Source organism: Crotalus tigris, unplaced genomic scaffold (genome assembly GCF_016545835.1).
Source record: "Crotalus tigris isolate CLP2741 ecotype Arizona unplaced genomic scaffold, ASM1654583v1 scf7180000024340.7048381, whole genome shotgun sequence".
Classification (NCBI taxonomy): Eukaryota; Metazoa; Chordata; class Lepidosauria; order Squamata; family Viperidae; genus Crotalus; species Crotalus tigris.
In genome coordinates, this window is record NW_024100510.1 from 2,591,640 (window position 1) to 2,617,915 (window position 26,276).

Below are 26,276 nucleotides of genomic sequence, written 5' to 3' on the forward strand. Positions count from 1 at the left end.
TCAGGCAGGAACCCTACACCATTTCGGACAAACGGCTGTCCAGTCTCTTCTTAAAAACTTCCAATGTTGGCGCATTCACCGCTTCTGGAGGCAGGTTGTTCCACTGGTTAATTATTCTGTCAGGAAGTTTCTCCTTAGTTCTAGGTTGCTTCTCTCTTTGATTAGTTTCCATCCATTGCTTCTTGTCCTGCCTTCAGGTGCTTTGACTCCCTCTTCTTTGTGGCAGCCCCTATCGTATCTCCCCTCGTCCTTCTCTTCGTTAAACTAGACATACCCAATTCCAGCAACCGTTCCTTATATATTTTAGCCTCCAGTCCCCTAATCATCTTTATTGCTTTCACTCAGTAAAGTTCTTTTGATTCAGCCATATGGATTCAAGAGTTTTACTTTCCTGAGGGATCATCTGGGGCCCATCCTTACACGGTTCTAAAGTGAATCTTGCTTCCCCATTGACTTTACTTGTCAGAAGATTGCAAAAAGTGATCACAAGACCCAAAGCACTGCAACCATTCTAAATACATGCCAGGTTCTCTGATATTGAATGTTGGTTTTATTGCATTCTTTTTATAATATAATATTTTTACTATAAGTTTTGTTATTTTATATTGTTTATTACTTAATTTTTAAATAAGTGGTTTAAAAATATTTTAACATGAACATACATTGATGGATGTAATATGAGATATAATATGATAAGAGTTTTGCTTTTTTTAATTTGATAACAGTTAAGTGTTTACAACTTTTTTCTTATGCTCTGAAGACTGTCAGATGATCTCAAGAACATAATCAGCAAGGGCCCTTCCTGTTGAATTCTGAACCTTGAGGTCTGCTCCCTGAATTTCTCAAAAATATTAAATAATCCCATTTTGCATCGGCCGAATTTCACTAAAAATACTTTTGCTACTATAATTAGTTCTGATTAACCCCACAAGAAACCATCTCATCTAAGATATTATAAATATATTAAGCTGAAATTTCAGATTTTATAAGCAGATGTGTTCATTTCTGTTGTTTTTAGGACTTGTGAAATTATCTGCATTGACAAGCCCAATGATCAGTAAGTTTGTTTTCATAAAATAAAAATGGCTAATATTATTATTATTATTATAAAACTTATTATTTCAAATATTCAGACAGCACAATGGGTAAGGACAGATGGGTGAGCAGATAAGTGTAGGGTTGTTAGCTGATTTTTTTTTCTTTAAATGACAAATAATGATTTTAAATGTTACCTTTACAATTAGTGATGGAGAGGTAAGAATAATTTTAAGAAATACGTTCACCATAATTAGGTAACTTGAAATAAGTTCAGAACATAGACTAGGAAATATAGCTATTGATCCAAGCTGATGTTACAAAAAAGTGAAAACTATTGCTCCTATCTTGAATTTTTATGAGTTCTGATAAAGTTAATAGCAGGAGGGCAGTCATGTTGTTTTACTTTTATTGATGTCGTGTAATGTTAACATTTTTTCTAAAAATGTAAATGAAATATTCCTATTTAACTTTTTTTTTGCCTATGAAAAATGTTTATGCCATGCAAAATATGTAGCCACTATATTTACAATTGCTTTAAAAGGTCAAATGTGAAATCTTACTGTGTTTTATTTGTAGAACTTGTGCTGAAATAAGTTCTTGCTTATTTATAAAACGCTGCTGGATTATGTTTCTTTTGGCAAAAGGTATGGATGTTTAAATAATTTATTATTACGTGGAATTTACTTCATTTCAAATTGTGTTTATAACTGAAATAATAGTTTGATTAGCAAAGTATTTTTGGGAATTTTTGGTTTATTGGTTCAAGACAATAAAAACAAATAATAGTTAATATTATTGAGTGATATTATAGCATATTTAAAATCTCTATTTACTCTGAGATCTCAAAGGATTGTAAGTGACAGTGTTCCCTCATATAATTTCTATAATAAAAATGTTTGGCAATAAGAAAACGACTTTCCCTGTGCCATCCAACGAGTTTCATGGTCTAGCCCAGTGGTTCTTAACCTTTTTGAACGAATCGCCCCCTTAAGCCAATGAGGAAGTTGTCATCGCCCCCCTCCCCCAACATAACCTCTCAATCACAACATAGGAAATAATTCTTCAATTTATGCAAACACTTTTTGTTTTCTTTAAAATTGTCATCAGGACATATTGATGCAAATAATTTATTTCCAGTCTTTTTCCCATATCTCAACTGTGTGAAAAATTTTGGTACCACCCGTCACTTTATTCCCAAACTTCGTGATACATGTATTTCATTATTATCTTATTTATTCAAGACACTTAAATGTAATGATCACTGAAAACAAAATTAAATTGCAAGAAAGTGAAATGCCCGAAAAGAAAAACAGTAACATTTAATGATTGAATTACAAGTGAAATTTAGACGCAAAAAGAAATATAAAAAGGGCATAAGAACAAATCACAATGCAGGAACTAAGAATTTCAAGACGAAAATTCTGAAACTAAATTAAGATTTGAGGAAAGTATATATGGTCATGCACACTGTAAAAAGGAATAAAAAGACACAAAGAAAATATAATATCGAACTGGAGTGCACGCTACAAAAGTACAATACAAAGAGACACAAAATGTTTTACAGAGCCACTCAGCATGCGATTTTTCGAAAGAAGCGCTCCCCCCTCCATCACTGCCCATTTTGGCCAATGGCGCGCCTCTGTATGGGTAGAGGCTGCTGCGCAATGCGCATGAAGATAAGCGATGCGTATTCACATATGTATGGCATTCTGTACTGAAGCTAGCGGGAGGAATATTTGAAAACACAATTCAATCCACTAATAGCAAGCAATCTGATATTTTTGTACGACAGATATACAGCGATTCACTGTATGAAAAAGTCTCAAAAGTGTCCCCAAAACCTCTTGCTCCATTGCCCCCATATCGCCCCCTTTTCATTCCTTCGCCCCCGCGTCGCCCCTTTTCATTCCATTGCCCCCCTGAAAAATGAAATTGCCCCCTGGGGGGCAATATCACCCAGGTTAAGAACCACTGGTCTAGTAGAACTTGAACTTCGTTTTCTCTGTTCCAATACAACATTTTAAACACGCAATATAGTGGCTCACTGTTCTGGTAGAGCAGAGATAAGGATTTGCTTATCAATTTATCTGAGCAAAAGAAAGAGGAATATATTTAATATTTGTACCAGCTGAAATTCAGTATTCCTCTACTTATTTTTTATTTCTCTCTCACCTTTATTATTTTTACAAATAAGGCAGCAAACCCATCCAGCACACCTTCCTCCTGTTTTTCCCACAATAACCTTGTGAGGTGGATTGGACTGAGAGAGTGACTGGCCCACAGTCACCCAACTGGCTTTCATGGCTAAGACAGACTTAAAACTCAGGGTCTCCCACTTTCTAGCCTGGTGTCTTAACCACTAGACCATGCTATTACGAACATTTAATGAATTTTAGGGCTTCCTCTGAACTAGGGGAGTACAGGAGAAAAAGACCAAATAATTATTTTATAATGGCTTTGATGAACATTTCAAAAGAGAAAGTCTTATTTTATAAAGATTTATATTCAGCACAAATATTTTTATTTAATATTTCAGGAAAAATACTGCAGATGGAAGATGATTTGGTTATCTCTTTCCAGCTTCTGCTGTGTGTTTTTGATTATTGTATCAAACAATTACCCCTTGCACTACTGAAAGAACCATATAGTAAGGATTTAATATGTTTTATTAACAAATATAATAATAATGACTATATTAAAATAGTTATAACAATTCAAAAATGGTATCCTGTCTTATACATTTTATAGCTGTGTTTTCATTTCAACTATCACTTTCTTCTACTGTTCTAACCCATTTGTGTCAGGCGCAAAAGATCAGATCCACACATGGTCCAATTAAACTGATTTATTGTTACTCATGTCTATGTGCAGGAATATTCTCAACTAATAGTATCTGCTAGGAGTAAGATAAGGGTCAACTGAATTAAAGGGGGGTTGGCCTTAGTCCGCTTGTGGCTACGTAGAGATTCTAGGCTGAGTGCTCTTTTTTAACTTCATCCCCAGGTTTTGACACTCCTTGGACTACAATTTGATATTTCATTGCAATATAGCACTTTTTCATTTAATGATCTAAAACAGCAGGCCCAAATAGAAATTTTTAAATTTTAACCATGCTTTATTAATGAAAATTAATACATTATTGTATATGCATTATTTTATTTTAGCCCATGCAAGTATATGAACTGGCTTAATATTATATTTTTATCATGCTGGACAAAAAGATATTTGTCTGTTTCTTTTACATCTCTTTGTAATGCTAATGGTGATTATAAAAACTGGAGAACTAGAAAGACATTACCAAATCCAAAGAGAATAAACATTCCTATATTTATTTTTTTCCAGAAGTAAAAGTGAAACAAATTTCTTATATTCTCATTACAGATTGGAAGATGTACTGTATTTTGTAAACTAGTCTTAAAAATGCTGGAATATCATGTTTTGATTTATATAGGGATGACCAATCAAAGACTACAGTATTGGTTTGAAATTGCTACTGTATCTGAACATTAAAGCTGATGGGAGTTCAAAAGGCAGTATTCAGAAGGCCACAAGTACCTCACTTGTTAATATTCCTCTGAAAACATTTTTATTTACAAGTAATCCTCAACCAACAGCCATTCATTTAGTGAACGTTTGAAGTTACAACAGCACTGAAAAAAGTGACATGACCATTTTTCACATTAAGACCATTGCAGCATCCCCATTGCATGTGATCAAAATTGGGATGCTTAGCAGCTGATTCATATTCATATTTAGAACCAAGAAAGATTATAAAATGTTGCAAAACTTACTTTTTACTTAAGCTCCCTTCAGGAGCTTAAGAAAATATACCCCCTCTTCACATTTTTCCCCACAACAACAGTCCTATCATGCTGAGCTAAGAGTGACCTGCCCAAAAATCATTGAATAGCTACTGTGGTTGAGAATGGACTAGATTTTCTTGATGCATGTCCCAAATTTTATGACCTATGCCACACTGACTCTCATTTAATAGTTCCTTCGGGAAGCACCCAGCCTGATGTGGAGGGCTTAAGCATGTGTGGGTCTATCTGTTCGTGCCTGACAGTTTCTAATCTAGTAAATAAATCCTTTTTTGTATACTTGAAAGCAGTTTTTAAACTTTGCTTATTATTTTGAAATAATCATTTACAATAAGCAAACAATTGCTTCTTTCCATAGAATCTGTAATTGCAGTATCTGCTAATGGCTCATCTCGTACAAGTAGACAAAGTCAGAATAGAAGTACAAGAACATCAAAAACTGATACAGACATCAAGGTTATTGAAGAGCTCTGTAAAGAATATGATTGTAATATGGATGAGGTAAGAATAGAATTTTTAGAATTTTGTATTTTTAATACAAAATATTTTTTATTTTAATTTATTTTGCCAAGTTTTACTGAAAGAAATACAAAAAAAATGAAAAAAAGAAATATACAAATAGTCCTACAACCATTCAGTTGGTGACTATTCCAAGTTATAGTGGTACTGAATGAATGATGGTTACTCCTGGTCCTAGGAGTCCCTCACATATCTTCCCACATCCTTGTACACTCTCTCCAATTCTCCCTTACACCCTTTTACCAAGGTAAAAATGGTCTTAAAATTGGGTCCAATGACTTAATGAATAGTTTTATAATGGCATTGTTTCACAAGCAAAATTCTGATTTCAATTGTTATAAGTCAAGGATACTTGTAGAACATGATTAATTTATTATTACAGATACCCAATGCTAATCCTAAATAAAAATAAACCCGTTAGGATTTCACTAGCTAAACTGAAATTATTTTATGATAATTATAATTATATTTTATCACCTATGGAATATGAATGAAAATTCAGCAGCGTATCAGTTTTTGTAGGCTTTCTTGAAAAATTTCTCTTTATTTCCATTAAGGTCCTGGAAATTGCTGGGGTCCATATAATAGAAAGGGTATTCATTTCTGGATTTTTAAGTAGCTGACATGTTCGGACCCTGTTGGTTCTATATTTTAATGAATAATTAACTTTATGGAGGTTATGAATATTCAACCTTTTGAAAAAATTCTACAGTATTTTTTCCCAGCCTATATTTTCATTATACTTTTTTTTCAAATTCCATGATTTTTAAATTTATTTATATATTTATTTACATCCTAGCTTTATTTAATTTTTTTACAAATAACTCAGGTTGGCAAACATATCCAACTCACTTTCTTCTTCCTATTTTACCCACAACTGCAACCATGTGAAGTGAGTTGAGCTGAGATCACCCAGCTACAGGGTAGATAATAATCAATGATTTTTTAAAAAAATAAATAAAACATTGTTTTGATTTAAATCCAATTTTTTTTTATTTTTATCACATTTATTTTAATAAAATGTTTTTGGAGTAAAAATCTAAAGATAGTTTTCTATTTAAGATACATTAATAGTTTATTCAGCATGAAATAGAGCTTAGTTATGTAGCATGAGACTGTATATTCTGCAATATTTACATTTTTTGTAAACTCATTCAATGAATCCAAGCTCTGCAAGTTGAGATAACATGCATTGCATCAATGCATTCACACAATTTTATAGTAGCAATGACATAAATCATAAAACAAAGTTCAGGAATATTCCTTTATCCCATTGTTTTGCAAATCTATGTACACTACAAACTGTATGATTGTTTGAGAAGAAATGCATCTGTACCAGGCTCTAAGTGTTTTAATTAAATAAAAGAATTGGAGTAGTTCTCCAACTATGTGTGATTAACCTATTAACCTAAAATTGGTTCTGATATTGCTGTTTTACTAACCTGACAGTTTATTATTCTAAATAGGAAATTTTCATTTTGTTTGCAAATAATAATATTAATGATTCTAACTACCAGCAAGCATGAGTCCTTATATTTAAAGAGCACCTGTCGTTTCAGATCCATCATGGCAGCGCCTGTTAGCGGGCATCCACTCACCTGCTGCCCGCCATGTCCATCACCTTGTTGTGTCACTGCTGCATCACCAGCCATCCCATTAAAGTGAATGGGACTGTTGGTGAATCAACAGTGGGTCAGAGGAAGAGCCGCTGCAGGACAGAGATGACAGTTGCTCTTTAAAAATTATGATTTAAATCAAGTTGTTTTAAATCAAGCCTTTTTACTAGTGATTTAAATCATAATTTAAATTGAGTTGATTTAAATTAAATATACCCTGCCCAGCTAGCTTTCATAGTTAAAGCAAGACTCATGGTCTCTTGCTTTCTAGCCTGGTGCCTTAACTGCTAGCCCAAACTGACTCTCTGGAGTTAACTAGTTAGTTGATATTTTCTAGGACACTGTTCCAGTTCCTCTTACTTATTGGATATGGAAACAATATTAGATAAGTTTCCAATATCTAAGCCTCTTTTCTCTCTCTCCTAGATGTTCACAGCATTCATATCTTCTTTAGAAGGATTATTTCACGCTACTTAAATGAATTGTATTTGTCAACAATAACTTTTTCTTGTCATAATCAGTTTAATATTTGTACAGTTTTGATATTTAGTCAGTAGTTGCAGAAGTGATGAAAGCAACTCTCCCAGGGCTAGCCTACTATTTCCATTTCAGATAGTCCTTGACTTACAACTGGTTGCTTAATACTGTTCAAAATTTCAACAAATTTTAAAAAAAAATTACGACCCATCTTTGAAGTTAAAAACACCCACATGATCACATTTTGAACACTTGGCATTCTTGCTCACATTGCAGCATACTGTGGTCTGTTTTGTAACTTTTTCTCCAGTACAGGAGATGAAGAATCCACCAATGGGTTTTCTCTGTCTGCCTGCTCTTGAGACCAAGTAGCCAAACTTGACATGCCCCCTCTTGCTAGGAGATCCAGTCTTGACTTGGTCTCAAGCTCTTGAAGACGTGTCAGGTTTGGCTCTCTCAGCAGATAACAGTTTAGAGATCCATTGGTGAATTCTCCTTTCCCTAATAGTTTCCCTCAACAATTTAATTAAATAATACAGATTGGGAATCCTTCCCTACTATCCCCCTGCAGCGCTGGGATCAGTGCTGACTCAAATTGGACGATTTGTGGTGTGAAGGGTGGGGGGAGGCCTCTGCAGCTTTCTCTTCTTTCCCTTTCCCCATGGCTCTGGGGAAAACTTTTCTGAATAAATACTGCTTCGAACATATTCTTCATCCTCCCCTTGTTTGAGTTACCGGGCAGAATTTCACGCTGCAGGTCTGTGACTCAGCATTTGAGTTCGAGGCTCCCGGAGTCGTCTCCGGCGGCTTGGGACAACCGCGGCCGCCATTTTAATTGCTGCCGAAGGCAATGAATTTAAATTCAGACTTCGGAGCTTCGTTTTTTCCTGTCGATCGGAGACTGTTTTGCTGGTTACCTTTCCGGTGCAGTGTCTAGCACTGCTAACACGATCACCCCAGCACTGATAAATTTTGCCTTTGAGGCCTGCGGAGGCCGTTCTCAGTGGAGAACAAGTTGCAGCCGCCATTTTGGGTTGCTGCCAAAGGCAAGCAGATTCAAACAGCCTTCTCATTGCCCTAGCTAATTCTGTTCTTCATCGGTGGCTCAGTTACTCAAACTTTTCAGGCCTTGCTGCTCAGGCGGCACAGCTCTGGGTGTACAATAGGCTACTGCAACTCCCGGCAGCCGCCATTTTGAACGCCACATGGGCGCTTCTTTAGGCCCCACGAAGCCTAGTCGCAGTAGTTGGCCTGACCCAGGCTGCATTTGAGGGGCATTTTCCATATCACTTGCTATTCTACAACCATGCCCAAATTGCCCAGCCGCCATTTTGAGCCTCATACTTTCCTTGCCAGGTCTTTTCTCAGGCCCTCTGCACCCTTCATTGGGCTATCTGGTGCACCTTGACTGGCTACCTAAGGCCTCCAGGCGGAGCCCAGAGCGGGTCTCCAACCGTGCCTTCGGCATCAGCCTCAATTGCCATGACCAAAGCCCAGATAGATTTGATTTCTGGTCAGGTGGTCAGGGGAACAGTCCTCATTACTTGCTCCAATTTCGCTTCCGCCAACCGCTTGCCTGCCAGAGCTCCGCCTCAGTTTCCCTGAGACAGCTCAACCCAGGATGGAGGACTCCACAGTGCCTCAACCCATGAGCACTGCCTCCCTGTCCTCCAGTTACAGCCGGCACAAAACCTCTGAACAGGAAACGACAGGCAAGCTCAAAACCAAGGCTAAGGCCACTCTCAAGAAGCCTTCCAAATTAGCGGAAAAGCAAGCTAGCCATAGGCACCAGTCTCTGGAGAAGGAGTTCTCCAGAGCACAGAGACAGGCCGGATTAGAGACGGATCAAATGGCGGCCCCTGAATTTGACCTTCCTTTAGGTCCTTCAACCTTGGCTCAGGACGTGTGGTCTCTGACAGAGACTCCCGCCACACTTTGTTCCCCTTCTGTGCTAGTTCAGCACACAGCAACCACCTCGGGTTCAGCTCCACAGGCCACCTTCACACCAACGGCCGTAGGACTCGGGACCAGACATCGGAGACATTTTCTCCGACAGCCGTGAGGCCCTGCTATCCAAGGTTGTGGACCGCGCTCTAGCAGCGTGGTCCTTCAATCCACCCGGGCAGCAGGTCTCCACATCAACTATGCCACCTTATGTCCCTCCCACGGGGATCCCATTATTACAGGAACCCACATCTCCTGCACCCTCCTCAATTAGCGGATACTCATCTCTGCAAGGTGAGGTTCAGCCGGATTTCAATCTATCAGAGGAAGAGGAACTTCCCCTTGAACCCTCCCTGTCGGGAGGTTTGTTAAATCCAACCCTGTTTCTCCCCTTGCTTTGCAAGGCCACCTCAACGGCAAACATAGGGTCCGATCAGTTCCCTCGACCGCAGGCCACATCGGATTCCAGTCCAAATCCGATATTTTTTGAAATGGTGGCAGCCCAGCACCGCGTTCCTTATCCTTCTATATTTCTTAAAGGTATCAAAGAGCAATGGGTCTCCCCTTTCTCCTTTCCTTCTGTAAGCGAGACAAATAAAAAGATTTTTAGCACCTCCACAGACCTCACTGAGGCCCTGGAGGTTCCCAAGGTTGACAAGGCCTGGACCCCTCTGGAGTCCCAGACTGCGGTCGCTGGGGACATGTCTGAGGCGCTTAAAGCAGACAACAGGAAATGAGACCAAGCTTTCCGAAAGACCCATCAATCAGCGGCATGGGCAATTAAAACGGCCACTTGTGCGTCCTTCTTTGTCCGAACCACCCTCTTATGGCTTCGTCAGCTTCAGGCCAGAGTCCCTTCTGAGGACATTCGGACTCACCAGGACCTAAGCAAAATGGTGGCGGCAACTGAGTATGCTGCGTACTCGACGCTTCAGTCGGCCAACTTTGCTTCCAGGTCTCTGGCATCCAACATTACAGCCAGAAGGATGCTATGGCTGAAACACTGGCAGGCCGATGCCAAGGCCAAATGGTGTCTCGCAACTGCCCCCTATCTGGGCAATAATCTCTTTGGGGAGGCCCTGGCTCTGTACCTTGTAGAAAACAAGGACAAGCGGAAGGTCATGGCTCATCTGAATAAACGGTCCGACAAACGTCCCGCTCCCTATTTCCGCAGGTAGTCCTTTCAGCCAGCAGCAGGTTCGGCAGCCACCCAGCCCTCCCGTTCATACACACCCAGACAGGACAGGCCATATGACCATCTGTATGACAGACCGGGCTTTCGGCCCAGGCAGGAGAACCAATCCAAGAGGCCATCTTGAGGGGCAGGACGCCCCTACAGGAGGTCCAAGTGACTCCTACACCGCACTTCCCATAGGGGGAAGGCTTGCCCACTTCTTCCATCAGTGGGAACTCATATCCATGGACACCTAGGTCTTACAAACAATCCAGTTTGGCCTGTCCCTGGAGTTTCTAGCCAGTCCCCCGGGTCGCTTCATCACCTGTCCAACTTCTCGGGATCCACTCAAACAGGGATTAATCCAGGAGGCCATTCAGCATCTTCTAGAGATTCAGGTCATAGAACCGGTACCGCCGGACCACATGGGAAGGGGATTCTACTCCATCCTCTTCGTGGTCCCCAAGACCTCGGGGGATGGAGGGCAATTCTAGACCTCAAACGTCTGAAATATTACATTACATACAAAAGTTCAAGATGCAATCACTCCAATCCATCCTGGGAGGCATCAGACAAGGACACTTCCTGGCATCCATAGACCTCACGGAAGCGTATCTCCACATCCCCATCCATCCAGATCACCGGCGGTTCCTCAGATTCTGTTACAGGGGCCGTCACTTCCAGTACAAGGCCCTCCCGTTTGGCCTCTCCTCGGCACCCAGTGTGTTCACCAAGATCCTGGCTGTGCTAGCTGCCCATTTACGGAAGGTACTGGTATGCATACAGTGTTACTTAGACGACATGTTGATCCAAGCGTCCTCCTTCCGGGCAGCCTAGTCGGACCTGGAACTAACTATTCAGGTCCTTCAACAGCACGGGTTTTCGGTGAACTTCCAAAAAAGCCAGATGGTTCCCTCATCCAGGCTTCTGCACCTGGGAGCGATCATAGACACCACAAACTGCATGGTCTATCTCTCCCAGGAGCTGGTGGTCAGCATCAGGGACCTGCCTCGCCGAGTGTACAAGGACTGCACCGTTCCACTGGTCTTACTCTCCCAGCTTCTGGGAAAGATGGTCTCCTCATAGCCATAGTTCCCTGGGCCAGACTCCATTTGAGTGATATCTAATGGTTCCTTCTGCCATACCAACGATTGAATGCCAGTGCATCCAACCGTCAGGTGAGGCTCCCGGTCCACGCCCTCAGGTACGCTGGTGGTTCTCACAAGCGGTAACCAAAGGGTAACCTTTCAAGGAGCCGGACCGCCTCACCATCACGATGGACGCCAGCCTATTCGGTCGGGGAGCCCATCTACAGTCTCAGTTTGTACAGGGCCGTTGGTCCCGCGCAGACTTGAGACACAACATAAATTGGCTGGAACTCAGGGCCATACACTTAGCTCTTTGTCAATTCCGACACTGGATCAGGGGCCATCACGTATTGATCCTCACGGACAATGTGGCATCCAAGGCACACGTGAACCGGCAGGGGGCACCAGGTCCAAGTCCCTTATGTCCGAGGCATGGTTGCTAGGTTCCTGGGCAGAGTCCAACCTGGCCTCTCTCAGGGCTGAACATATCTTGGGGGTCAAGAACCAACAGGCAGACTTTTTGAGTCGTTCTACAATAGACCCCTCAGAATGGGGATTACATCTGGATCTTTTTTCCGAGATCTCCCACAAGTTTGGCATCCGGTCCTTGACTTGTTTGCGTCATCGAACAATGCCCAACTCCCCAGGTACTTCTCCCATTATTACCTTCCGGGGCAGACGGAATGGATGCCCTGCGGACTCCGTGGCTGCAGGGTCTATTTTATGCCTTCCCTCCCCTCCCGCTCATTCCGGCGATCATCCGCAAACTACTCCAAGAGCAGGCGGAAGTGATCCTCGTGGCCCCGTACTGGCCACAGAGGCCCTGGTTTGCCAACCTAATGAATCTCTCCCGGTCTCCTCCGTGGAAGATTCTCCCACATCGCGTATCCTTGCACCAGGGGGGTCCTCCAACACCCGGACCCTCAGTGGTTGGAGTTAACCATGTGGCGCTTGAGCGCATCATCATGACGCAAGAGTTATTCTCACCACGAACAATTACCATGATTCAGGCCTCTCGTCGACCAATCACATTTATGATTCCACCTGGAAACATTTTTGCCTTTGGTGCAGAAAGCGACAACTGGATGTCTACAAATTAACTATTCCTCGGATCATAGACTACCTTCTGGACGGTCTGGACAGAGGCCTGGCCCCTGCGACCATTCGTAGGCAGATGGCAGCCCTATTGACGTTGCTCACTTGCGCGGATTCAGTTCCTTTAGCTCATCATCCTAGGATACATGCCTTCATCAAGGGTGCATGCAACACTAGGCCTCCCGTGGTACACAGGTATCCCTCTTGGGAGCTGCCTTGTGTGCTTTGCGCATTCACGAAACCGCCCTTTGAGCCCATTGCTACTATACCATTGCGGGCCTTATCTCTTAAGGTTGCATTTTTAATCGCCATCACGTCAGCCAGACATATCTCCGAACTGGCTGCTCTCTCGGTCAGGAATGATCTTTGCATCTTCCACCGGGACTGGGTAGTCCTTCGGTTGGATCCCGCCTTCATGCCCAATGTCAACTCACTCTTCCATAGGGCACAGGAAGTCATTTTGCCAAATTTTTGTCCCAATCCTTCCCATGATTTGGAGCGGCAGTGGCACACACTGGACGTCCGCAGGGCCCTACGGCATTACATCAAGCGCATGGAGTCTTTTCGCAAATCTGAGGGCCTCTTTATTTCCTTCCCCCCGGCTTCCCTGGGACAGAAGGTGTCCGCTGGCACTATTGGCAGGTGGATTAGGACCTGTATTGCGGAGGCGTACCAGTCTTCTTCCCTGCCGGCTCCAAGTCATATCACAGCCCATTCCACTCGCAGTGCTGCGACATCTGCGGCATGGGCCGCTCAGGCGTCCATCGAAGAGATTTGCAGGGCTGCGACATGGTCCTCGCCCTCCCCATTTGTACGCCACTTTAGGATTGACCGCTTCCCTTCCTTTGGTCGGAGGGTCCTCCAGCAGGTGGTCTCCAGGGACTTTGATCCGGCCTTATCAATTTCCCACTCATTGGGAAAGTAAGGCTTTGGTATGTCCCATTGGTGGATTCTCCATCTCCTGTACTGGAGAAGGGGCGTTGTCTTACCTGAACGCCTTTTCTCAGTACGGAGATGGAGAATCCACACCCATCCTTAAGGTCAGTTAGGCCGGTATTAGGGATTTGAGAGCCAACATCTCGTCCAGCATCAGCCACTTTCACCCTCGTCAAGACTAGATCTCCTAGCAAGAGGGGGCGTGTCAAGTTTGGCTACTTGGTCTTAAGAGCAGGCAGACAGAGAAAACCCATTGGTGGATTCTCCATCTCCGTACTGAGAAAAGGTGTTCAGGTAAGACAACGCCCCTTTTATCATTTTCTGGCAAAAAAACACCCATTCGGACAAGCGAATGATGTACTTAATAACCACATTATTCACTTAACGACTACAGTGACTTGCTTAATGACTGCAATAAAAAGTGTGGTGAAGTCAGATTCAGTCATGTGCTGACTTGACATACAATTGCAATCACTTAAGACCAAAATTTCAGGTTCAGTTGTGATAAGTCAAGGACTACCTGTAGATAGCTTTCATAATATGTTAGCATCTGATATATATATTGTTAATATGGATGTAATAAAGTGTAATTCTTTGCTGTCATTCCTTTGTAATAGAATCAGTAAAACTGATCTTGAAACATGCTGTGAACTTAGTTTTCAGGTGGTAAAACAACAGAAGGTACTCCAGAAGAAGAAGAAGATTAGTCTCTTTTTATGGTCAAAACTTATGCTAATCAGTCTTGCATATATCTGCTTAGGACAGTTCATACAAATAATATGTCATAAACCATATATTTTTACAGGCATTTTGTGCTAAACTAAATGTAATTCTAGATAACAAGTCTTGTCAGATGTAGCAATGTCTTCATGCTACTGAATATAATAGTAAATCACATACATTTTTATGCCATTTTATGTATGAAAAATAACACTCACGACACTGATTCTCTTTTATAATTTTAGGTGAAAAATGTTTACTTTACTAGCTTTATTCCATTCCTGAATTCAATGGGTATTACAACATTCAGAGGACTTCCAGAGGTAAACCTAAATTAATTTGAAAATCTGTTTGCCATTATGAATCCTTGATCTGATTTTGATAATTAGAAACTTGCCCCTTGGTAGACTTTTCTAATAGTGAAATGCTACTTAGCAATTTATTAATACTTTTTATGAATATAGATGTATTTGAATGTCACATGACACAAAATCAGTGGTTCTTAAACTGTTTGATCCAATTACCCTTTTCCTGATACTGTCATTACTCAGCAAAAACCCATTTTCTGATTTTAGACTAAGTTCCAAAACCAGATCCTGAACTCAAAAACAAATAATTATAAATTGCTCCATTACCTCCAGAATATGCCCAAATTATCCCCTTAGTGATAATTGCCCAGTTTAAGAAATACTGCATTAAATGGTCATTTATGTAAAGCTTTTCTTAAAATAAATGGAGTAAATAAATGGAGTATAAACAATGTTTTCCAAAATAAATTACACATAAATGTATTATAGATGAATAACATATTTTCACTATGAATCTATTTTTCTTTCACTGAAGGTTGAAGATATGTCAAGCAAATATGAAGAAATGTATTTGAAAAACAAGGATATTGATGCTAGATTATTTCTGGAGAAAGACGAGACTTTGCAATATGAAAATCCAGAATGGTAATCTATTTCTTTTTTGCATAGTCTGTATTCCAGTAATATCTATTGATTCATTAAGTAAATTGAGAATTAGCTTCATCTGCCTCACAGGCAGTGATACCTCATTTAAAAATGGAAGATTAGAATGAATATCCAGATCTATGATCTTATTGACAATAGAAGGGAGGCTAATTTGGTTAAAGATAGTATGCTCTCTTTTATTAATTGTTATCCAGCTTTGGCAATGCTATTGCTGCTTTTGTAGAAGTGTGGGCTAAAATGGGTGCTTGATCCTTCCAAGTTATAATTATAATATAAATAAGTAGATATGATTTTGAATTGCAAGAGTCAGTCAAGCCTAAGTCTGGGAGGTTTGCTAAAGGAAATGAGAATGAATAAATGCTAGATCAGGTCTGTCAAACTGCTGGCCCATGGGCCGGATGCATCATGCTGAAACCGTGCCCACCCCATTGCCGGCAATGGAAAAAGTCACGATACGTCATGACATGTCATGTGACATTGTGATTTTGACACCCTTGTGCTAGATGTATATCTAATACATCTTGAAAAAAATTGAAAAGAATGAAGCAAGAAACCTCACTATAGGGACTATTATTTTCAGAACTCAACTAGGAGTATGTAACAATCCCTCTTTGAACGTTGCCATTAACAAGAACTCTGTCATGAGTGGTGTGGGGAGCTAATGTGACCAAAGATTTCAGCTTGGTTTAAGAAAAGAAGCTTTTATATATGTACATGACATGTACTGTATATGTAGAGACATTTTTCTTATATTAAGTTTACAGTTAGATAGAACTCCTACAAAAAACCAAAGTGAAGATTCTCCTATTATACTTCCACAAACCCCTGTTCGGTAAGAATCATTTAAATTGTATTAATATTGAATTAGTTTAATACTTTATTTTAATTATTTCTGAATTGTAAGTTTCACAGATTTAAATAAGTTGAATAAAATAAGTGTCAGTTTCTTAAATATTTAGGTTTTATTAAAATATTGCACACATTTACATTTGTAGTTTCAAAGGAAAAATATAACAGTAAGGCCTATCGTAGGGGTTTAAATATTTTAATAATAGTAGTTTTCTCAGCATATAGTAGAATGCTTGCAAACATTTTATGTCTTAGATCACTAGCAAATCTATGCCTGAAATTGTCGTACAACTTAATTGCTGCTACAAATAAGTTCTTCATAATATGAGTAGTTTGAAATGCTTCACAGGATGCTAATACTATCATTATAGGGAACACTATAGTGTTGTTATATTAAAATTATAGTTCTGAGGAATGTATTTAAATTCTGTTGTATTTCAGAAAATATTAATAATGTTTTTTATTCACTTTAGAGCTGCAATGAGTACTATTCAGCAGTTAATGATAATATTAAACTCTGCAAGTGATACTCCTTCAGACAACCTTCTCTTCTATTTTAATGTAAGTAGCAACAATTTAACTATATTTGTGACTTCTTAATAGTTTGTATCAGATTTGTTTTGTTTTGTTTCATTTCTGACTGGAAATAATTGCTTCCGGTTTACATGATATGGTTAGTTTTAGTAAGTGCCAATTTATTTAAAAGTAGACATGTGAAGAAGTTGGCAGTGTATACTACTATTGGTCAAGTTTGTTGGCTTATTTTGTGCAAACTGCACCAATACATTAGAAATTTCTTTATGTCATTGTGTGTTTTTATGAAGAGTGTTTATGTATGTGCTTTTTCTGCAATTCTAAAGATGGTTGCTTAATTTCTGCAATTATTTTTTGTTAGGATAGTAACAAAATTTAATAATTCCTCATATTTGCTTTTGCTCAGGTATGATCTGGGCATGCAAAAATTTATTGTTTAACTAAATGGAGTTGAATATTACAGGAATTCTTTTATTCTTGTAATTGCTTTTATGGAATATAAAATACACCAGAAATAGCTGGATTCTAGTAAGACAACTGTTAAAACAAGCCTATGTTATAAGCAAATTCAAAATTATGGCTTAGCATCACAGGAAAACCAGGCTATGTTTTATGTATTTCAGTGTTGTTAGGATCTTTATATGCCTTTTTTAAACTAAAAAGGAGATAAAGAAAAATACATTTTAAAATAGCTCTGTCTATATTTTAAAATATATTATTTTGTCAGGATTTACTTCTTTATTCTCTGATAAGCCATAAACTTTGGGAAAAGGAAGATTTTTGCAGGATGGGTATTATTTCCACCAGGAATAAAAACACAATGTTATAATAAAATGCTAATTATGAAGAAATTTAATATTCTCTTTTTTGAATCATTGGATGAAATTCAGTGGTATCTGTCCACTATGGTTGACAGGATTTCCTCATAAACAACCCACACCAGCTGTTTCTCTAAAACATATGGATGTTCCAAAGGACCTTTTTTAGAACTCAATAAGAGGAGGAAAGGATGAGTCAGTTTCTGTGAACTGATATTTGTGTACAGCTTATGATTACTCTCCCCTACAACATGCATTTATTTATTTTACTTGTTCTGAATAAATTCTAAGTAGAAAATAATTAACATCCTAAGCAACCTCAATCTCCCTGCTCTACCGTCCCAATAACCATTGTCAAGGGGACAATAGTTGAGTTTTATACATAACACTAACCCAGGATTTTGAAAGTGGTGCTGATATGACAGCAGTTTGGTCCTAGTCTGGGCAACATCTCATACATGGCAAGGACCTGACATAGAAAATGTCCTTTGCTTCATGGCCATTGCCTGTACTTCAAATTGGAGGATATTCAAGGACCTTTGTTGAACTTAAAGTAAATATAGGCATACTTCAGGTTTATGGGCTAAACTTTGTTTCCCCCCCCCCTTTTTTTTTTCAATCATTGCATAAAATCCTAAAATCTCAGTTAATGCAAAGGCAAAATGTAAGCCATCCAGAAATTTATTCTGGGTCCTTAGTTATGTTAGTTACGTATGGAGGGGTGTCATGCTGGGGATGATTGATAGATAAATAAAACAGATCCCACCACCCCCCATTTTCACCCCCCTTCCCTATCTTTTAATTATAATTGATAATTTATATTTTTACAGTGTTTTATTTTTTATTATGTACATCTTTTGTATTGTTTTATTTATTTTTTAACATTATAAGACAGCGGTCCCTAACCTTTCTGGCTTTCTGGACCAGTGGGGAGGAGAGAGAGGGAATGGTTTCACATGAGTGGCAGGTGAGCATGCACTCACCCGCTGCTTCCATGGCTTAGTTCCAAACAGGCCATGGCCCAGTAATTGACGGTAGCCTGGGGATTGGGGACCACTGTTGTAAGCTGACCAGAGTCACTTCATGGTGAGATGAGTGTAAAACAAAACAAATAAATATTTTGCCAACCAATGGAAAAACAAGTATTATTAATATGAGAGGCATTCTTTTATATAGCAAGCCTCCATGTCATATTGTATCCTAACTAGGTCTATAATATTCATCCCTGTTACAAAAAAACTCTGAAAGTTTGTTGTAATGTGTTTATAATAGCAGATCCTAATATTACTTACATATTTTGCAACTATGTTCAAAGGCAGGTTAATATAATATATAAATGAGAGGTTATCAGAGTGGGAATCATTGCTATACTGCCTATAATGTTCATAGGAATGATACTTCTCTGATAAAAAGAACTCACGTGGTAGAGTTAGTATTTCTGTTGCAATAATACATCTGTGAGTTTAAGTTTTAAATTAATTCAAAGACTCTTTCTTACCTGTTAGCCTCCTAAGTTGATTTCTTAAATATGTTTGTTCTCACTAAAAGAATCCTAACCTGTTGCTAACAAAATGAAGTAGTGATTTAATAATGTACTACCATATTTTTCCGTGTATAAGACGCTATTTTTTCCTGCAAACACCCTCTTCAAAAATCAGGTGCGTCTTATACACGGAAAAATAATGATAAGCCCAGGGCATGCCTGTGTGGGTTGCCATGCCACCTGGTGCAGGTGTCAAGCCCCTGTGGGCTTGCCACTAACGGGAGAGGGGAGGGGGCAAGATCGTCGGCCGGCTGAACCTCCGGATTTCCAGCTCAGCTGTTCAACGTGCCCCCGAACAGCTGATCGGCGCGGAAAGCGTCTTATACAAAGGTGCGTCTTATAGACGGAAAAATACGATATTTCTAAAGCTCACCCTTCAGTTGAAGATAATTTTTCTAATATAATATTGATGATGATAATATTATCCATTCACTCGTGTCCGACCCTTGGTGATTCTATTGGCCAGATCACATCTTCCAACCTTGCATTACTATTTTGAGTTTTTCTGAGCTCTGTCTGTAGTCAGTATTGATGGTGGTATCTAAAGTTTTCCTTCCAAATATTACAGAACTGCACAGTTAATCCTCATGAAGTAATAGTGAAAAGAATAGAAAATATGGGTATTACCTTCAAGAACAAATTTGCTGAAGCAGTTGGACAAGGCTGTGCTGAAATTGGATCTCAGGTAGGGTTCTTCAATAATTCATAACAACATCTATTTTTTCTTAAATGGTAGGTAAATCCTGAACTAAAGAATGCATTGAATTAGGGAAAGCAATGAATTTAAAGTATAGGAGTCATAATTCTTATTAATTCACATTCTTTATATACCTTTGGAAACATAAATAAGATGCTGCAATTATCTTTAAAAGCAGGCTGATTTTAACTACTTAATTTTTATGTCAGTTCTACTTTATTATCAAAACTATTATCAAAACATACTGTGTAATCTAGAACATATGAGAATATAAATATCCAATATGTTGGTACAATATAGAAATGAAATAAAAACCAGTGATGCCGATAAATATATTGAAATGAATGGCATTTGAGGTGCTACAATAATTAGAATTGGAGCACCATTGAAGATGGCCTGCTGAATGCCTTACTTCCCCCAGCCTGTTATTTATTTATTTACTTTTGAGGGGGGGGCTCCTTGGTGCTCTCTGAGCTTTCTTGCTTTCTTGCAGATGTTTCATTACCCTAACTAGGTAACATCATTAGTGCTAGTAAGCAGTGCTGTTTGCTGACAGTTTATATTCCGGTGTCTTGCCTGTCTGATTGGGTGGGGAGGACTTAGGGATTCCTTAGCTGAGCTAATGGCTCTGTGGCAGTTTCTTGATTTGGGTATTGCTTACTTGATTGTTGGTCTGAAGGTGACCTTGGAGTTAATCTATGGTGATCTGGGTGCTGATTACTGGTGAGAGATGCTGGAGTCTTTTTCTCTTTTGGGTTGGTTGATTGTCTCTTTTGCATAGTCTATAGATGTTGTTAATGTTTATGTGTTTATTGATTTGTCATCTAGAAATTCCCTGGCATTTTTGGATTTGGCCTGGTCTAGGATGGTCACATTTTCCCAACTGAAATTATGGTTAAATCTGTCTATATGTTGTGAAATTAAAGAATTTTCATTATGCCTTTTGACTGCCAGTTGGTGTTTATGGATGGGTTCTGCCAGTTTTCTGCCTGTTTGTCCTAACTAGTGGTTGTTGCAGTTCTTACATTGTATGTTGTAGATGACTCCTGTTTTTTCTTCTTGCTGGGTCTTTGGGTTTGCTTAGGATGTTTTGAAAGGCTTTAGTTAGCTTATGTGCTATGCTGATTCCATGTGGTTATAACAGTCTATTTGTGATATCTGCAATATTCTTGATGTATGACAGTGTAATTCTTTTTAGGGTTTGTGTTTGTTGCGCTGAATTGGGTTGAGTGGTCAAGGACCTTTTGATGAAGTTGCATGGGTATCCCATTTTGTTGAAATGTGTTGTATCGATGCTCCATTTCCTTTTTTTTTTTTTTTTTTTTTTTTTTTTTTTTTTTTTTTTTTTTTACTATTCTGGGTTGCTGCAGTGAGTTTGGGCTCGTTTAAATAAAGTCCTCACACAGCTTTTCTTGTGGGAGATTGGGATGTTGCTTTGGTAGTGGAGCACCTGGTTAGGATGGGTTGTTTTTCTGAAGACTTGCGTTTCTAGATTTGCCATTGTGGTCTTTGCTGATGATAGGAAGGGTAGTGAGTTATTTTCTTCTTCTGTAGTAAACTGGATTCCTTTAAAATTGTTATTGATGGTTCTGTAAGTGTTCTCTAATTGGTCCTTTTTTATTATGGTGAAGGTGTCATCTTATATAAACCGACAGCAAAAAAAAAAACAACAGTCCTTACCAGCACTGATGATGTTACCTAGTTAGGGTAATGAAACATCTGCAAGAAAACAAGCAAGCTCAGAGAGCACCTAGGATTCCTCATTTCAATCCTGAGCTACAAATGTTCTCCTTCATTGTTATTTATTTTTATTTATTAAATTTATATGCCATCCATCTCACCAATAAAGTGACTCTGGGTGACTGTCGGTTGTTATTGGCTGCTTATCGTCACTAAATTCCCTTCTAAAGAATTTAAGAAATGCAAAATGTCTAGAAGAGGTGTTTCAGAACAAGGAGATCAAAACAAATATGAAGAGACAAAAACAACAATTGGCATTACTCAACTGGAAAAGAGAAAATGAGGCTAAGATGAGGCCTACAACTTTGGCTGTTATTTTACCATTATAAAGAGTGCTGTAACATTATCAAGCATTTAATTAAATATTTTAAACAAGAAAAATCCTTCTATAAAATAATATTTAGTAAATATGTCTGAATTAATAAACTGTCTAAAGACTTATAAAATATCAGAAATTGCTCAGATAGCTAGTCAGGTCTATGATTTTAAGTACTAAAATATTTCTTGCATGAAAAAATTGAGAAACACATGGATGTTGAAGTATCCCTGGCATAAGTTGAAGATGCTAACAGACAATGTCTGTGAGATATCAATATGAATGACACCCATCCCTTGAGTGATGCCATGGATTCCCATCCCAGTGTCTGGAGGTAGCTGGGGATTAGATGGGTTCCAACTCAACCCTAGCAACACTGAATGACGGTGGTATTTGGGTCTTCTGGGGACAAGATTATTCCATCTGTAGTTTTGGATGGGGTAGCCCCAGACAGACTTAGTGTGTAATCTGGGGGTCCTCCTAGACCAGTGGTGGCGAACCTATGGCACGTGTGCCAGAGGCGGCACTCAGAGCCCTCTCTGTTGGCATGTGCCACCGCCACCAGCAGCAGGTGCCTCAGGCCCCCACTGCCACCCAGAGCAGGAGCCCCACCCAGCACAAAGGAGATGAAGCGGCCGACTAGCAAGCTCAAGTAGAGGTGGTAGAGCAGAGGTCACAAACCATTGTTGATTGGTGGACTGGAAGAAAAGGGAGGGGGAAGCATTTTACATGCATGCGTGCACGGGGCCGCGAGCACACACGTGCTGCAAATGGGGCGAGGCTAGTGCCTGTGTGATACTCACTAGCCCTGCCCCGTTCTTGCATGGTGCAGCGTCTTGTATCTGCACCCCACAGCAAGCTGTTTTTGTGCCTTGCAGCATGGTGGCCCATTTTTTTTTGTAAAAAGTTTTTATTTTCAATTTTGCAATACATTACATTCATAAAAATACTTCAGATAAAAAATAAAATAAATTGATACACACAACTTTCGGTATTGCTCACCCATTTCCCCCCAAACTGCATCCACCCTCTAACCTACTTCCCTCTTTCTCTCTTCTTCCTCACTCTCCCCCTCTCCTCCTTCTCAACCTTCCTACTTACTTCTCCCCTTCTTCCTATCTTCTCGCTCCGGATTTTTGTGCCCCCGGGTTTTGCGTGCCAGAGGTGGCACTCAGAGGCGCCTCCCTGCCCCCCCATGAGGGCACCACTATGCTGATGCGGCCCTGGCACTTTGCGATAAATAAGTGGGTTTTGGGTTGCGGTTTGGGCACTCGGTCTCTAAAAGGTTTGCCATCACTGTCCTAGACTCATGGCTCCTGCTTAAAGAGCAGGTGGTGACTGTGCCTAGGAGAGATTTTGTATACCTTGAGTAGCGCACTAGCTGTGCCCATTCCTGAACTCGTAGGCCCTGCTCACTATTACTCATGCCCTCGTAACCACTCATTTAGATTATTGCAATGTACTCTATGTCAGAGGTCCCCAACCTTTCTTGGTTGGCGGACCGGAAGGAAAGGGAGGGGGAAGTATTTTAAGAGCGTGTGTGCGCATGTGCATGTACGGGGCTGCGTGCAACACAGACAGGGCGGGGCTAGTGCCCGCGTGATACTTACTAATCCTGCCCTGTTCTTGCAATTCAAGGTGCTGGTTGTCCCATATGATTTGGGACTCAGTTACCTGAGTGACCACCTTTTTCTAAGAGTCTCTGTCTAATTCTCAAGTTAATTAACATAGGTTTTGCAAAATATCACTAAGATTAATATTTTAAATACATAGCTCTCTTCAATAGCTTTGGGTACATTCCCATGAAGGGATATCATGCAAATATGTGGCATGTATTTTTTATTTTTTTGGAGCAGTATAAAAGAGATAAAAGGATAAAAGCAAATTTAGCACTTTACTCAAAGAAAAGTTTAAAGTTCCTTGTAATATATTTCCAATAGTATGTTATATACTGAAGTATTTCTTAGGTCATAAGATAATATGTGTTATAAAAGTCATGGTATTGTGTATGATTTTTTGTATAGGCATATTCTATTTTTTAAATTTTTAGATGCTAGCCATAATAGACTTTTTAAAGTAGTACTGTATAATTAAATTGTTCCACAAAAATTGACAAAAGAGATTAAATAATTTGTATTCGTAGCATTATGTTTCACTTGCAAAATAATATTTTATTTGCTATTTCAGAGATACAAAATTGGAGTAAGGTTATACTATAGAGTGATGGAATCCTTATTAAAGTCGGTATGTTTTCAGTATATTATTTTTTATAATACTCTAAATGTTAGCTTTGTAAAATGCTATGCTAAAGTTTTAGTTATATATCTGTTACAGGAAGAACAACGTCTGTCAGTTCATAATTTTAGGTATGTTTACATTTAGATATCTCTACTTTGTAAAACTGTTTTAGAATGCTTTTATGATAAAAAGTTATTACTGAGGTATGCTGGTTTTTTTTACAGCAAACTCTTGAACAATGACATCTTCCACATCTCTCTGCTGGCTTGTGCTCTTGAGCTAGTCATGGCTACATATGGCAGTAAGTTCAAATTAACTAGAAGCATTATCAAGCAGCCATTCCTGGGACAAACTTCTTTTCCCAAAGCATTTTCTGTGATAGAGGATCTGCCATCTTTAAAATGTTATTTTAAATGTAAAGTCTTGTAATAACTCACCTTAGTGTAACAATTTTATACATGACTTTGTTGCTCCAAATTAATTAGTTGTGTTTTCCTAAGCTTCAAGAAATGCTTCACAGAGCATGAAGATAGAGACAGACTTGTCTTTTCCATGGATCATCAACATCCTGGATTTGAAAGCCTTTGAATTATACATGATTGTTGAAAGCTTCATTAAAGCAGAACCAAGCTTGACCAGAGAGATGATAAAACACCTGGAGGGCTGTGAACACAAAATTATGGAATCCCTTGCATGGCAATCAGTAAGTTGTTTTCTAAACATATAACAACATGGTATTGGTAGGTCTGTGTTCCATAAAATTATTTGTATTGTATAGTTTATTGGGTGAACTTTGAATTTACACTAGGGCAATTTTATAGTCTAAGTGAGGTAGGAGTTGAAGTGATACCCATTTCCCCAGTAGAACACACAATACTTTTTAAATTGTGAAGACTAGTTTTGAAGACCTACATTCCAAGGCATTTTCTGTTCATTTATAATAGTTTTGCTTCTCTACAGTGTTTGGATACAGATTGGTTGTTGGATTTGCAACTGCTCCTTAGAGTGAATTGGAAGGTTATTAAAAAAAAGAGCAATTTGAACAGGATAGAAGTATTTATCTTTTCTTGTCAGTTCAGTATTGGTCTTCTTTAGGGCATCCTACCTATGCCTTTACATACTCCCTCTGTCCCCTGTCTTTGTTATAGGTCAGTTACACAAAATTTGAATTTAAAAACAATGTAAAGGGGAAAAAGAAAAATATCTTCATTAGATTTCAAAGACCATGACTAAAAAAAACCAAATGTAAGTTTATTCTTTAATTTTAGTTTATTGTTTTGGGGAAAAAAGGCAGGGCGTAACTCACTTCTAGAAACCAGTATTGGGTTGTTTAAATAATATTGAAAAATGAAAATTGGTCAACTCCATCTACCTTATAAACAGAATATCTTTGCTTATCTAATATTATAAGTGGGGGGACAATTCTTGGGTTCTCTGTTTTGTCAACTTCAGAACCATGGTGTATCACCGCACAGTAATTCAGGTGGTTCTCAACTTATGACCACAATTGAGCCCAACATTTCTGTTGTTAAGTGAGACATTTGTTAAGTGAGTTTTGCCCCATTTTATCGCTTTTCTTGCCACAGTTAGTAAGTGAATCACTGCAGTTGTTAAGTTAGTAACCCATTTGTTAAGCTAATCTGGCTTCCTTTGCTTTGCTTGTCAGAAGGTTGCAAAAGGTGATCTCATAACCCCGGGACACTAGAGCCGTCATAAGTATGAACCAGTTGCCAAGCATCTGAATTTTGATCACATGATCATGGGGATGCTAACAAAAGTTGTAACTGAAAAATGGTCATAAATCACTTTTTCAATGCCATTGAAACATTGAATAGTCACTAAATGAACTGTTGTAAGCCAAGGACTACTTGTAAACTAAAGGACAAAATAAATCAATAAATTTTTATTTTTGTTGTAGACCAGCATCATTAAATGAAGGACAAAACATGAGTTTTCTACTTTGTAGTTAAGCATTAAAGCAATTAAAAGATGACTGTTTTACCTGGAAGGGGACCAAAACGACTAAGAGGGTAAATTCAGCACTTTGGAAGTCCTAAAAGAAGTAAATAGGATTTTTAAAAATCTTACTATTTCCGTAGTGGTCTACTGCAGGGGTCCCCAACCCTTGGGCTGTGGCCC

General features: G+C 39.1%; 1 protein-coding gene across 3 annotated transcripts in view; it reads left to right on the top strand.

The window, feature by feature from the left end:
* The window catches only part of RB1 (RB transcriptional corepressor 1), an 85,422-nt gene that overhangs the window by 19,235 nt on the left and 39,911 nt on the right, over nucleotides 1-26,276 (top strand). For all 3 annotated transcript variants that reach the window (XM_039326183.1, XM_039326182.1, XM_039326181.1), the window contains exons 5-17: nucleotides 1,019-1,057; nucleotides 1,615-1,682; nucleotides 3,575-3,685; nucleotides 5,218-5,360; nucleotides 14,674-14,751; nucleotides 15,272-15,381; nucleotides 16,160-16,234; nucleotides 16,725-16,812; nucleotides 19,715-19,831; nucleotides 24,087-24,143; nucleotides 24,234-24,265; nucleotides 24,362-24,438; nucleotides 24,638-24,840. In XM_039326183.1, the coding sequence (XP_039182117.1) occupies nucleotides 1,019-1,057; nucleotides 1,615-1,682; nucleotides 3,575-3,685; nucleotides 5,218-5,360; nucleotides 14,674-14,751; nucleotides 15,272-15,381; nucleotides 16,160-16,234; nucleotides 16,725-16,812; nucleotides 19,715-19,831; nucleotides 24,087-24,143; nucleotides 24,234-24,265; nucleotides 24,362-24,438; nucleotides 24,638-24,840 (1,198 nt within the window). The remainder of the gene's footprint in view (nucleotides 1-1,018; nucleotides 1,058-1,614; nucleotides 1,683-3,574; nucleotides 3,686-5,217; nucleotides 5,361-14,673; nucleotides 14,752-15,271; nucleotides 15,382-16,159; nucleotides 16,235-16,724; nucleotides 16,813-19,714; nucleotides 19,832-24,086; nucleotides 24,144-24,233; nucleotides 24,266-24,361; nucleotides 24,439-24,637; nucleotides 24,841-26,276) is intronic.